The sequence below is a fragment of the Siphateles boraxobius genome, unplaced genomic scaffold, assembly GCF_051911475.1.
Source record: "Siphateles boraxobius isolate OS27281-9 unplaced genomic scaffold, OSU_SipBor_1 19, whole genome shotgun sequence".
Classification (NCBI taxonomy): domain Eukaryota; kingdom Metazoa; phylum Chordata; class Actinopteri; order Cypriniformes; family Leuciscidae; genus Siphateles; species Siphateles boraxobius.
The window spans coordinates 11,383,632-11,399,003 of NW_027508799.1; the positions used below are offsets into that span (position 1 = coordinate 11,383,632).

General features: G+C 39.2%; 1 protein-coding gene across 8 annotated transcripts in view; it reads left to right on the plus strand.

Annotated features, from left to right (window-relative positions):
* Window positions 1-11,729, plus strand: part of rab3ip (RAB3A interacting protein (rabin3)) — a 44,805-nt gene extending 33,076 nt beyond the window's left edge. For 4 of the 8 annotated variants that reach the window (XM_077235342.1, XM_077235337.1, XM_077235340.1 and 1 more), the window contains 5 exons: window positions 3,096-3,224; window positions 7,536-7,648; window positions 8,774-8,873; window positions 10,017-10,086; window positions 11,221-11,729. In XM_077235342.1, the coding sequence (XP_077091457.1) occupies window positions 3,096-3,224; window positions 7,536-7,648; window positions 8,774-8,873; window positions 10,017-10,086; window positions 11,221-11,303 (495 nt within the window). In that variant the 3' untranslated portion in view covers window positions 11,304-11,729. The remainder of the gene's footprint in view (window positions 1-3,095; window positions 3,225-7,535; window positions 7,649-8,773; window positions 8,874-10,016; window positions 10,087-11,220) is intronic. The other 4 variants (XM_077235343.1, XM_077235339.1, XM_077235341.1 and 1 more) reach the window with 1 other exon arrangement.
* Window positions 11,730-15,372: the final 3,643 nt, after the last annotated feature.

Consider the following 15,372-nt stretch of genomic DNA (forward strand, 5'->3'; position numbering starts at 1 on the left):
GTCGCACAGATGCCACTAATTTCTACAGATGGTGGTGCCAGCTCCTGATTTGGTATCGCTGGGGGGATTTCATAAAGTAATCATAATAATTAATTTAATCAAAATTATTGTTTTGCAGTTAGTGGAGTTACTAATAATATTACGTTGGTTTATTGGAAATTTGACAGTAAAGCTTAAATTGAGATGCAGATAAAATTAACTTTTATTAATAACAGTAACATGCATAAACCTATTTTTTTATAGGGAAATTTTAAATATTCTACTCTTCAAGTCAAGTCATCCTCATTTATATAGCGCATTTAACAATGTAGATTGTTTCAAAGCAGCTTTACAGAGATAAAGATATAATTTAAGGTTTGGTTTTATAGTGGCTCTTGAAAAATATTTTTTCCAGCTAAAGTTAGTTTTGATTGATTCACTTCCGTCTAAATGATCATTTGTTATTAAATTAGGGGCCGCTAAGACGACACCGTTCTCTCTAAACAGACTTTAAACGTGAACCTGTGATAGACGCTGATGGCGTTCACATGCGCATTAAGAATTGATTCTATAGTTATGTGCGTTTCTCTTATTAAATGTACCATTGTTCTTTTATTGTGTCATATTGAACTGACCGACAGCTTTAGTGATTATAAAAGGAGAGCTCTTGTCTTCTGTATAATTCAGTTATAATTTGTAGAAGAAGTTTTTGTTTTTCATGAGACTGTGACTTCTTTTTTCCATATAGTAGGGAGTGAAAATGGCTAATAACCCTAGAAGTGCTCCTCTGCGGCCATCTACTGGTTATAGTGGTAATTTCCTGTCTTTTTTTAATAAAAGTGTTTGTTCGCCACAAAGTTTTAGTTTTCCTACATCTTACATCACAAGTCAATTTCCGGCCCGAAGAGTGAACTCTCACTCTCACAGTTTACGCTACTCCTACATCATGAGTCGGATCAGAGTAGACGGCTCTCGCGGTTCAAACAAACAAATAGGGCTAGGCAACAAATTTAAGCTCCTCTTTAAAAAATTATAGACTTTTTTAGAATTCTTCAAATTCATGACCGGTGTTTTTTTTGCTCTATCCTCTGTGCGTTTGCGTTCGTCAATATGTCATGTGTCATCGGTCAGAGTTCACTCTAGGGCTGGAACTCCGGAAGCCAGTGATTACGGTTTATAAAGTTCTAAATGAGGATAATTTTCTTACAAAAGTGCATCGCTTCGCTTCAGAAGGCCTTTATTAACCCCCTGGAGCCGCATTGACTTTACTTTTTACCGTATGGATTACTTTTATGATGGATGGATGCCCTTTTTTGGGCTTCAAACATTTAAGTCACCATTCACTCCCATTATAAAGCTTGGAAGAGCCAGGACATTTTTTTATATAACTCTGATTGTGTTTGGCTGTGTAAAGGTGGATTTTCTGCAGGGGTTAAGTCTGCAAGACTGACGAATGACTAAACAAACGTTAATATACCGTTATTACCATGTAATTATATGTAATTTACTACATGGTATAATAATAAACGTTATTATACCATGATGGTAGAAAACTGCACATGTCTTGTCTTTTAACACCCATTGCTACTTATACCAACGACGGAAATTCATAGCACAGTTACAGTAGCTTAATATGCGGGAGAGTGTTGCTATATAGAGTGACAATATTGTATTGCAATAGGTAGCACTTCAAAGTCAATACCAAATCAAAACTAGTTAGCACATTATTTGTAATTGAAAAGGTTTAATGACAAAATATGGTTATGGTTACACTTAAAATAGTTACAAAATAGATGTATGAGATAATAATAACTTATATCATTAATTGTACCCAGCATATATGTAAAATGTTACCTGAGAGAGAGAGAGAGAGAGAGAGAGAGAGAGAGAGAGAGAGAGAGAGAGAGAGAGAGTAAGAGAAAATTGGAGGTAAAGTGAGAGAGTCCCAAGAAAGGGACCCATAGGGTAAGAAGAGAGCCAGAGAATAAAAGAGACAGAGCAACAGTTACAATCTTCTTTTATCCTTTCCCTGACCATGTGACTAAAACCCAAATGTGAGGCATTCAAGCTGACCAATCAGATAAATACAACTAAACCCAAATGTGAGGCATTCAAGCTGACCAATCAGATAAATACAACTTCCCCCATGGTACAAAAGGTGTGACAATGTATAGACCCCCGGAGTGCACACATCTTGGCCTACAGGCCTTGATCACTATCAGCCCCTCTGTGCCTTTGGGAACTCCAAATGGTCCTTGTGGTAGAAAGAGGGTATTTCATTTCAAATATCTTGGATTATTTTCAATCCTACAGCTGAAAGAAGAAAGTCATATACACCTAGGATGGCTTGAGGATAAGTAAATTATGGTATAATTTTCATTTTTAAGTGACCTTCAAAGGATATATATATATATAGCTGTGTGTCGTCAACATTACAATGATAATCAATAATTTTTTTTGACAAATAGAAACTATTTGTTAGAAACTAACACAAATAGGGAAAACAAGATGGGACTTAGAATGGAGTCTTGAGGAACTCCCCACACACATTTAGAGTAGCAGAAGAAGAGTCATTTCCCATTTCTACAGAAAAACTTTCTACTTAATTGGATGCTCTAATTTCATGCTCTGTAGTGTCAAATGTTGTGGTAAGATCAAGGAAAACTAGAACAGCACAATTCCTTGAATCGACAGAGCATCAGGTCATTAGATAGTTTACGGAGGGCAGACTCTGTTTTATGTCGTGAACACAGGTTGAGAGCTTTGCAATGTTGTTTGTGAATGTTCTTTGGTACTATGGTTTCAGGAAACACAAAATCGGTTACAGAACTTGCGTTCATTGTTGACTAACAGTGCTTTGGGAAAAGTACCTCTGTATGTCTTTGTTCTGTGGAAGGTATTTAAATATGACATACTGGCATCGTTTTCCATATAATGAAATTCAAGCGTGACTGAAGCTACACAATATATAGCTGTGTAAGGTACAGTCAGAAACTTACTTCAAAGTTTGCATCTTCGTCATCATCTTCCCCTCAACCAGTGTTCTGAAATGGACTATAAAAGTTGTTATAATGGTGAATATTAAATATTATATGTGTGTTTTTGGCATTTGTTAGGTGGATTCACTGCTCTTCACGGAGTTCAAAGCATGGAAAGAGGAGCCGAACCTGGAAAGAAGCTGCTCCTTCCTCGAGCGCATTTACAGAGAAGACATCTACCCATGTTTGACGTTTTCTAAAAGCGAGGTATGCTTCTGCTGTCATCCTTCTGTAAGACATATGAGCTCCTCCTTCTACTGTTAATATTTTATGAACATTGGATTCTGTAAATGATTAGCTGTAATGAACTAAACAAACGTGGCAGCTCAGCTAATGGTTAAGAATCTGGGCTAACAACTGAGATCTTCAGCTGCTCTCTGGTGGTTGAACCTACTCATGAATTGCTGAAAACATGAATGTCTGCTATATGAAAGTGTAGTTTGCAAAGATATATGCTGCCTGCTTAGTGAAGTAATTCACTACAGACAAGGTACCTAATTAAATATATACCTAATGGAAAAGTAAATAACTCCACTTAAGCCAGGGGTATCCACATTTTTTTTGAAGGGGCCCAGATATGATGTTGGGATACATACAGACACAGGGCTCCAGACTTACATTTGAGAGCATTTGCACTGGGGCCTCCAAGAATAATATTAATATTGCATGTTTTTCCTCTTGGAAATGCACAGTTGACAGTAGCTTGTTTGCAGATGTAAATGTATTTTATTTAACAAAAGCAGTAACGTCTGTAAAAGATTTTAACAACCTAATTTTTATATGGTATTTAGTCTAAACATTTATTTTAAATACAAACTCCAAGCTTATAGCAAAATGTTGTGTAATATGGCCTGTAATTCATTACCCCTTTAGTACATTTAAAAAATGCCTACATTAACAATATAATATAATAAAATTCAATTATTATATTATATAGTTAGTGTTACTGCAGTAAATCCTGGTAAATGTTGGCGAGTAGTAGTCACAAATGTGTAAAATGTCATTCACAGAAATACAATGACAGACACAAACTTGTAGTGCACATTTGCATCTATTCTTACATTACATTCGCAGTACAACCTCACTTAAGCATTTGCAACCTCTCAAATCTGTCACTGCAATTTCAAACCTTAGCGTCTTCACTTTTGCAACTCTTTTCGCAACATATTAGATGCAAAACTAACGTGTGCACTTGCAAACTCAGTGGTGGCGAGAAAGGGAGGGCGCAAAGAAGCTGTTTTATTGGTTGGCGCCTAGCCGATGAAATGGGACGTCTTTTGTACGCGATGATGTCATATGATTAGCCTTTTGCTTGACAATGTTATCAAACAGCTAATAATGTGCTACTATTGTTACACAAACCATGTTCCCGTTCGCCATTTCGGTGCATCAGGCAGGCAGCCTTCTAACAATCATCAGAAACGCTTTGAACAACTCAGAACTTCAGTGGAGAAAGGCATGTAGTTCATCATAACATCGTAATATACATCATATACTCGCTATGTTGCTAAATCTATCCGATTTTTCCAGGGTATCCGCGAGTCCTTAAAAAGTCTTAAAAAGTCTTAAAGTAACACCAGGTAACTTTTCAACCTTCATAATATATTTCGAAGTCTCTTGTGACGGTACATCGACTTACAATAGGTTGAATGACACGTCTGCCATAGCCTGGCGGGGTCTGTAGCGTTTTTAATCGTACTTTTAAACTTCGGGTTTCGGGTAGTAACCGGCGAACAAAGAGAACTACAAAACTCGACTGCTTTACGGCATATACGTCACTTCCACCACCACCCCCACTTCCTTAAAATCGCAGGGCTGTCAAGTGTTACGCATTGAGCGTGACAGTCACTCATTTCGGTCTTTTGTCACGCTCTCCCGCCACACATTGTATTTCTCGCGGTGAAAGACTATTTGTAATATATTTAATATGCCGCAGCGCCCAAAACTCTGGCCGCACCTCTCTCATTGTGGAACAGGCATGAATTCAAGCGCGTCTCCTCTGGTGTTGTTCGTCTGGTGTTGTTAGCCAATCAGAAAATAGCACTATTGTATCTTGGTAACATTTAACGCAACAACTAACGACACCCTGTAGTCTGGGGTGTTTGTTTGTCTGCTTGACTATGTTACGGAAGCTATCTTATCCTCCGTTTATCTTCATGAATCAGGTGATGATTATTTGTCTTGCCTCAAGCTATAATGCAAATCGATTTGTAAAATTTGCAGATTTATTTATGGTAGCTTGATATTATAATATTGACGATATATGGTTATTTTCTACCACTCAAACATTGCATTGAAGTATCATATAGATTCAGTAAAAGGGTAACCAATAGACTAGGCTACTATAATGACACTGGCTTGTAAACGTGATCATCGCGATCATTTGTCGTTAGAAAAAAAATAAAACCCATGTAATTATATTCATATGACATGCTGAAATATATGCCACTGTACCTGGGATGTATATCAAACAGGAAAATACTGTTTCCCAACTGTAGGGGGACCCCGAGACCAAAAGTTACGTGGTGTTACTTTAAATTAGATTTTTAAAATTTAAGGCCATAAAAAGTCTTAAAGTCTTATTTTTACTTATGAAAGGTGTTAAATTTTCGATGGCAATTTGACTTAGACATATCTAAATGTTTTCCAAATTAAAACTATCTAATTAGCGTACTTTTTTATTTATTATTCGTTCTTTGTGGATTTGCTTGTTCACGTAACATTTCGCGTCACATTCGCGCCAGCATTACGTCTGTCTCGTGCACGTGAAACAGCCCCTATGGAAACAGCAGGAGAGGAGAAGAAAGCTGGTTAGTTTCAGTTCAATTGTAAGTTCATTCTTTATGTGTGTTGTGGTGTGCGATGTGTATTGTCTATTATGATATTGTAATCATTGTTTTATTGTAACGTTAACTATGTACGAGGGCGCACTGCAAGCTGACATCGCATCGTCTCGTCTCTCATGCTTGCTTTCACTGCGTGATGTGTCAGTGCAGTTATAGGTATTTTCCCTAATAGACATATAAAGTTTTTGTATTTTATCATATGTTGTTATCATACAATATTACAATATTACATCAGCAAGAGGGCTGTTTTCCCGTCCACAATAGCAAATATGATATTTATTTTATATAACAGTTAACTTAAGTTAACATTGTGAGTTACATTTTATAAACAATATTGTCAATATTGTTTGTTTTCCCTTTAATTCGCTGACGGATTTCAAAATGAAACCGTAGCAGAGTCTTAATGCAAAAGACAGCGATGATTTCTTGACTGAAATCCCCGTTTTGAATGAATCATTTTAACGATTCAATGAACAATCACTTGCACTTCCGGAATGAATCAGCCGTTTGAAAATGGTTGAATGAATGACTCCCTGAGACTTGCCGCCGCCTACTGGCGGGTTTAGTTTCACACTTAAAGTACCCTGTAATTAAAATGTTACAATTAGAAATCAGTTCATATTTAAATATTGAATTAAGAATTGAAGAATTGAAAGAATTGAATATCTCATAGCTTTATTTATGCAATTGTAAATGGAGTGTAAATATATTAATGCCAGTTCTGATGCTGCTTCTGTGTCTCCTCTGCACTGCAAAGATGGATTTTGATTTAATGATTTAATTTAACTGGTAACAGTGGTATTGTGTTATTATTCTAATATAATTTAATTTGAATGTTAGAATTTGACATAAAAGGTGATGCATACCTCTAAGTAAAAAAAAAAAAAGTCCATATATGGGTGAAAATGCCCCTGGAACTCAATTTAAGGTTGCAAATATTGTCTTTTAATAAAAAATGTTAATTTCTTTCACTGCTGTGAACTGACCACTGCATAGAATATGAAAAATATATATATATCTTCGTGAGTTAGCTGTCAACAACAGGCCTAAACCAGCCATGGTACCAGTACACAAACACGATATAAATTTAATCTAATTATCAACAAAACTTTGAATATATTGAGACATATTTTTGTCAATATTGCGCACCCCTAATGTAAGGTATTAATTTTGATTTCTTCAGGTCTTAAAAAGGTCTTAAAAAGCCTTAAATTTGACTTTAAAAAGTGTGCAGACACCATGTTTCCATATCAATAGAAAAATATACCGGTTAACCTGGCATCTCTTGAGACTCCACTGCTAGTTTGCTGTCAAGGATATGCTAAAGCCCGCCGACAAATTGACCTGGTTGGTTACAAGGTAGTTTGTGACGTCAGAAACACCAGAGATTTCAAACCGTGTTTTTGACACTGCAGTTTTAAGGAGAAAATACTCAACAATGGTATTGACTTTTGAATTTGTGGTTTGTTTTAAGGCATATTTTTTGGACTCTTTGATAAAAAGCCTTTAGTGATGTATGGGATTAACTTTCAAAATTCAAATTAATCAGTGAATCATTTTTAAAGTTTGTTAAAACGGCGCATACAAACAAAGCCTCAGTAAATTGTATCAGAGGAAACGTTATTGTGAATAGATCTGTGCGTGGCTGATGTGTAGTTTGTGTGATCCGCAGCTTGGATCGGCAATCCTGGAGGCGGTGGAGCAGAACACACTGAGTGTGGAGCCGGTGGGTTTCCAGCCGCTGCCGGTGGTCAAAGCGTCTGCCGTCGAGTGTGGAGGACCCAAGTGAGTGTCGCCCACTTCACCAACACAAGGCCCGCCGTTTTTCAAATCCATATCACTCTTAATATGAGCCATGTATCCTGCAAATAAACAATGAATGTGACAGTGGCATCAAATGCATTTAAGTATTAGATTAATGGTTGCCTTTATTTGTAAACTAATTTATCGTGTAACACTTTGTTTTAAGGCGACGTAGTTACACATTACATGTACTTACTGTAACAGTACTATTGCAGTCAGTTTTAGTAACACTTTATTTTACCGTGCCATTGTTATGTTACATGTACTTACTATAGTAATAACAGTAAATTATGCACAATTACATGCAACTAACCCTCAACCAAATCCTAATCCTACCCTAACCCTATAGTAAGTACATGTAGTTACTTAATATTACTCAGTACTTAAATGTATAATTACACTGTAACAATGACACCTTAGAATAAATTGTAACCAAAATTTGCATAAACTAAACTCTAAACTTAATCCTATAGTAAGTACATGTAGCTAGTTAATATTACTCAGTACATATTTGTGTAAATTCACTTCAACAACTTCACCTTAATGTCAGCATGAAATGGAAGTTGCAATATTGTTTTCTTCCCTATTGTGATGTATATTCGAGTAAAATGGCTTCTGGAACAAACAGTATCATGTGTGTACGTTTAGTTAATTATTATTAAAATGTAAAAAAAGAAAAGAAAATGAGACTAACGTCAAATATACACTTTCCGTTATACATTCATTTACATTTAATCAAAACATTATTATTAGATATGTATCTGAAGTTTGTCAGATCCAATTTGTTAATTTTATTTCATGACTGTCTGCATGACTTTCATTCGTCATTCTTTTTTTTCTGTATTTGTGTTCTTTTGTTGGTTTTGTTCTTATTCTGATGGGCTCTTCCTGTGGAAGGATGGCACTGACTCTAGTGTAAGTGAATCGTGATTAGACCCTCGGTCCCCCTGATCTGGCCCGTGCCGCCCTGTGTCTGTGTTTCAGGGAGTTGTGCTTCATTTAGTTATTCACCCTGGTGTCATAGTCGTAAATCCCCCCCTCAGATGTCCATCAGGTTTGTGGTATAATACATTTCTAATTGCTTTCAATTTCTTTCCCACTGTGTAGGAAATGTGCCCTGTGTGGTCAAACCAAAACCTGCAAGCACAGAATCAAGTTTGGTGATTCCAGCAGCTATTATTACGTGTCTCCGTTCTGCCGCTATCGGGTGAGTATCACATTTTTGGCTTGTTATTCGATACACATTCACATTTGTATCACATTTACAATTGGCCTACCCACAGTCTAGCGTTAGACAAATGTGCATAACAACATCTTTGTTTAGTGAAATATGGATGCTTGGGGTTTTTTTTGTGTTGCATATTCAAATGAGAGCATAATTATGTGTATAGAATTAATGTTTTAAATCTCAAAAAATCAAATGGTTTTGACTTAAGACCATCCTACCAAATTGAGCAAGTGGATAAAAAGAGCAAATGTAAAGAATTGACCGTGAAACTTACATTCGCTTCAGCACTCTACTGAGGAAGTCTCACCTGGAGATTGATACAGACCAAAGACAAAACCTCAGAGATAAAATAGAGACTACCGTTAAAGTCCCCCTGTGGTGAAAATCAAGTTTTTTATGTTGTTTATATGTATATGTAGTGTTTTTAATATGCTATAAGACAAACCTTGTGCAAAATCATAAGTCAACTCCATTGCTGATTATTTTCTCTTTAAAACTGCAGTGAACCAAAGACTATCGCAAAAACGTGGTTTGAAATCGCAGTGTTTCTGACGTCACAAACTACCTTGTAACCAATCACGGCAACGTAGGGCCGGGCTTTAGCATATCATTAACTATTTTCTGAAGCAGGGGAGTCTAAGAGAAGCCAGGTTATACTGGTATATTTTTCTGTTGATGAGAAAAATCTGGTATATTTAGCAATGAAGTAGGTGAATTATGTATATGATGTGTATTACTATGTTATGATGAATTATATGCCTTTTGCCACTGACATTCAAAGTTGTTCAAAGCGTTTCTAAGGATGCTGATTTTTAGAAGGCAGCCGACTGACTCATAGATGGCGAACGGGAACATAGTTTATGTAACATTAGCAGCACATTATTAGCTGATTGATAAATGTAAACGTAGAGGTCTTCAATCCTGCTCCTGGGGCCAGTGTCCTGCAGAGTTTAGTTCCAACCTGCTTCAGCACACCTGCCTTCACCTGGGTTGAAATATGACTGGCCACGTCAGCATTTTAGTACTCAGTTTTTATACATTGAATGTTATCATTGCATTGTTGTCATGTGTAGTACTGGGTTTGAATGTGAATGACAAACTTTTCTTCTCTACCTACCTCAGATTACATCCGTCTGCAACTTCTTCACCTACATCCGTTACATCCTCCAAGGATTAGTCAAACAACAAGATGGTAAGCTAATAACTTAATATAATATATAATCATTTATCTTATAGACTTAAATCGTTCAAAGCTACATATCAGCATCCAAGCTTGATGCTGCTTTCTGCATGGATTTAATATGGTTCATATACTGTAAGTATCTGTTTTAGTTTTAAACAGTCTTTTTGCGGTTTACAGACACTATTCAATATGTCGAGTAGAACAAAGCACTTAAAAATAAATAACTTACTACATCAGCTGGATCCATTGCTCCTCGAAATTAAACTACCAGCACTTCTGGTACATTTTCCAGGATTATTAAATAGTATTATTCCTCACAGTGTTGCATGACGAGGTAAAGTACAAGTTCTTATTAAACTTGATGTGTTTTATCCAGATGATGTGGGCGTTGGCATGTTTGAATGGCTTGCCTCAGATCATTTGCGTTTGAATAACGCACGCTCTCCGTGGGCGTGGCACATTAACACTTAATAAGCTATAATGAGCTGAAAAGAAAATGACTGACATTTCTCTCTTTTCATACAGATTACATAAACTGAGAATATTTGTTTTTTATATAAATTACTTCATTTAAAAGAAGAGAGTTCAAGCTTCATAAAGAAAAATCTCGCGTGCCATTGTGACAAGTATTCGCGGAGTTACAGTTCATTTTCAGACGCGTTTCAGAATGGACTTCACTGACAGAGAGAAGGCAAAACTCGCATCATGTTTATTTATTTGACAAAAGGCACAACACTTTGTTTTTATTGTGAATATACACAAAAAAATAGACACTTTCTATTCTTCTAGGATCGAATGATGTATAACACTTATATGTAAGATCAAAATCAACAGAGTATTTTGAGTCTCTTTTGCACTGATAAGAAAAAAAGTGAGCTGGTATCGCTGGCGATACCGCCGACCCCAGAGGGTAAAACCACCATAATCTAAATTAAATTTAAATCAGATTTGGCCAATACGTTCCGGTTGACAATGGTTACTGTGACTTTTTTTTTATTCCGACTGTGCTGCTAGTCCAATTATAATCAGACTATTAGGGTCTATGTAAACACAGCGAGTGGTAAAAGTAAACATGCATAAGCAGATGTTTGTCCTTATGAAGATTTCCCCTCTAAAATTGACATAATGCTGTGTTTTTCCAAGCAGAGCAGATGTTCTGGGAGGTCTTGCTGCTACGGAAGGAGATGTCCAACGCCAAGTTGGGCTACTACAAAGACGAACTGTGAACAGAGCCATTACAGTCTTGGGAACGTCATTGTCTTAACCTGGCCACTCCTTGACATGATGGAGTTTACCTGTCCTGTCAGAGTGGCTTCAGAGGGACCACCACACCTCATCATATTTATTGAAGCAGAAGGACGAGAAGACACTAAAGCATGAACTGTAGCTGGAGGTTGTGTTCTCTCTGAAGAATCTTTACAATGAAGGATGAAACACATTCAAATAAACGTGTCTCAACCTCTCTTACATTGAAATGTTCAGTGCTATAGCTTGCAGTGTGCTGTTGTGTTTGTGTATCTGGAATGTTCTGTTTGTATCCTCTCAGACCACCGTGTGTATTTCCTCATGAGTCTCATCTAGCCTCCTATATTTTGATTTTAGTGCCTTTCTGGAAGCCTGAATAAAGTTCTGCACCTCCAGAGGAGTATAAACGCTGTTTTTTTGTCCTCATAAAGTGAAAATGCAATATATCAAAAGAAAGACAGACCCTCTGCTTTTAAACAAAAAATCTAATTTCATTCTAGCTTAGTGGATTATTATTTCATTAACACTTGAATGTGGGTAAGTTTTATATAAAAATGCAAAATATTTAGCAAAAAGCTGAGAAAATCGTGAATTTTATTGCCATTTTTATCTCATTGAAACCAAAAATTATAACAAAATAAAAATAAAACCTTTTTCCCAGGAAAACAGATCAAAACAAGGAAAATGCATTAAAGAGGATCGGCAAATATGACTAAAATGTCCAGGAAACGATGTCAAAACGGCAATCAAGAAATTAACCAATGACTTTGACCCCCGCAAAACACATGCATCATTAAGATAGTCATTTCACTGTCAACAGTAAGAATAAGCCAATGTAAGTGCAAAAAGTGCCCAATATAAATGATCAGAATAAGCAACGTAATTACATTAGCAGGCATTTCACACACATTAATGCACACACCACAGCCAAAATGTGGCATTCATTGATACATACTGTAAGATAAAATAACAACAAGAATGCGTTAACCTTTGTGTCCCATATTTGATTTCAATTAAGTCATATTATTTTGCTCTCAGAGTTAGTTATATTTCCTTCCAGTCATTTCCCACCAAGGGTGTAATACATATTTTGAGAGTTGGGTCACTCTCCCACTCTTTACTGTAGATGCACTTACTGTATATTTATGCCACTTTGGCATAGCGCTCGCTTGAAAATACAGCTGCAAGTTATCGCGTTAACAAACCATCAGTCATGAATGATCACGTCTGCCTGCTGATCGCTGATTGGCGATTGAACTCTGTAGTTGGCCTGTGTGTTTAGTAAGGTCATGATGACTGATTTTATGGAGTACATGCACACTTCTATTTACCAATTAGACTATTAAATTTAGTTGTTTGAAAACCGCCGAACTGACCCCAAACCAGCCCAAGTTGTCCACCCGCCCAAACCCATTTTTACCCACACAATCAAATTCAAAACTACCCAAAAAGAGTCTGCTGGATCAAACTCATGTGATGTGACCATATATCTATATAAATAATTGACTACCATCAGGCGGTGAAGCCACCGGAAGTGTTTGAGCTGCCATCTTACTATCTCAACCGACAGAAGGCATCATTGACTTACAGCCAAAACATTGACCTAAAATCAACATATTTCTGGGATTATTAGCAGAAATGTATTCGAATAGACATTAAATATTACAATACATACAATTGTAATACTATTACTAAATTACACAATATTATAATTAAAAAGGTTTAGAAATGAATCATCTTGCTCGGAGCAACAATGCTAGGAAATAAAGCTTCATGTCACAAATATGTAAATGAGCAGGCAAGGAAGTGGATCTAAATGCAGGAATACTTTAATAAAACACATAGGGAAACACTTGGAACAAGTACACGTGAGGAAACACCACCCATAACACCTACAACAACTAACAAAACAAGTGTAACAAGCACTATATACATGTATACACACAGGGAAGACTAGCTTAATAAGGGGTCATGGTAAATGGGAAACACTTGGTAAAACTAATCAACATGAAAAACTACAAAGAAATACAAAACATGGCACAAGACAGGGAATACCAAAAGAGTTAACAAACACAGTGTGGCGGGGGAGGCGAGGTCTGCGACGAGACAGAGAGTGGAGAGACGAGCGGCGGTAAGTGGGTCAAGTGCAAAATGACTGACACCTGTGTCTCGTTGCAGTAATTGGCGTGGGGAGACCGTATAAAAGACAGACGGGAACCAGCGTTCGAGGAGAGAGAGCTGACGACTCGTGGGAACATGGAGGAAAGAGGACTCTATTGAAGCAAGACAAGTTACCGAGTACTTTGAACTGTTTATGAGATTTATGTTGACATGCGCATGTGGCGCGAGTGAGATCTGTGTTTATTGAAAAAAATACCCACGAGCCTCAGCCAGACGACCCCGGTCTCCTTCCTTCTCACACATCCACGCAAGGGAAATACTACACTGGTGCCGAAACCCGGGAAGGAAGGAGAACGTCGCCGCCAAGATGCAAACTCAGTCAGGAACATCGGGAACGCCATTTGCGGACATCATTACATCGCTCGCGGGTCTGCATCAGGAGAACCACCAAGCCCTGCTGGACTTGCGGGCGGATCAGGAAGGTCGATTCCAAGCCATGATGCAAGCCCAGCAGGCGGACCGCGAGCTGTTCCAGAGCTCGCTGGACCGGGAGGTTCGGACGGAAGGGGCTTCCCCCAGCTCCACTCCAGGCGCTCACATGGCACTAATGAAGATGGGTGTCTCTGACGATCCCGAAGCCTTCCTGGACTTGTTTGAAAGAACGGCTGAGGCATGTGAGTGGCCATTGACCAGCTGGCCGGTACGGCTGATACCACTGCTGTCGGGGGAAGCCCAGAAGGCTGCTCAACAACTGCCCGTCCAGAACCTCCTGGTATACGCTGATTTAAAACGAGCCATTCTCCAGAGGGTCGGCCTTAACCCTGAACAACACCGTCAACGTTTCCGTTCACTGGAACTGGCAGAAGTAGGCCGACCCTTTGTCTTGGCGCAGCAGCTCCGGGACTCATGCCGCAAATGGCTGTTGGCCGGAGGAGGCGACGCCGAGGCCATCATCGACAAGGTGGTACTGGAACAGTTCGTCTCGCGCTTACCGAAGAGGACTGCCCAGTGGGTCCAGTGCCACCGGTCGGCGTCGCTAGATCTGGCCATCCAGCTGGCGGAGGATCAACTGGTGGCGTGCTCCGGGGTCGGCGAACCCCTGCCATCTATTTCTCTCTCTCTCTCTCCCCCCCTGTCTCTCTCTCTTCCCATTCCCCTAAGCCCGTTCCTTGTCCCAGGACCCGTTTCACCGGGCCACCGAGGGCACCTCCCCATTGGAAGGTAGAGCAGAGGGTCCAGACGGGTCGCGTCGATCCGTCAGGGTAGGGGGGCCGGGATATCCTGAAGGGCTCGACCCGGTTCCTGCGCTCTCCCCACGCCAATTCCTTGACCCGCTTCGTGCCACTAGGGCTGGGGGGGAAGCCTGGGCCGGCCTGTTGGCGTTGCGGGGATCCGGGCCATTTCGTGGACCGCTGCCCGGTCATGGAGGTTGGGACATTGGTCCGGATCCCGGACGTCCCACAGGCCGCCCCCGATCAAGCCGGGTTATACCAGATACCTGTGAGTATTAAGGGGGGTACCTATCAGGCCTTGGTGGATTCAGGTTGTAACCAAAACCTCCATCCATCAACGCCTGATACAATCCGGGGCATTGGATACGGGCCGCATGGTTAAGGTGAGGTGTGTGCACGGGGATATAGTGGAATACCCCTAAAAGGCCATCACTATTAATTTCAGGGGACAAAATCATTGTGTGGAGGTTGCAGTTACTCCTCCGGCATCCGTTAATTTTGGGAACGAATTGGCCAGCTTTTGAACAATTATTGGGTTGTTTGACAACGGATGCCTCTGGGAAAAAGAAAAGGCGGGGAAGGGGGGCGAGCGCTCAGGTCGGAGAGGCTGTTCCTTGACCCAGCGGAACTGTTTCAGAGGAACCGAGCGGCTTGGCGAGGCTAAACCTCTCCACTCGCGATGACTTTCCCCTGGAAC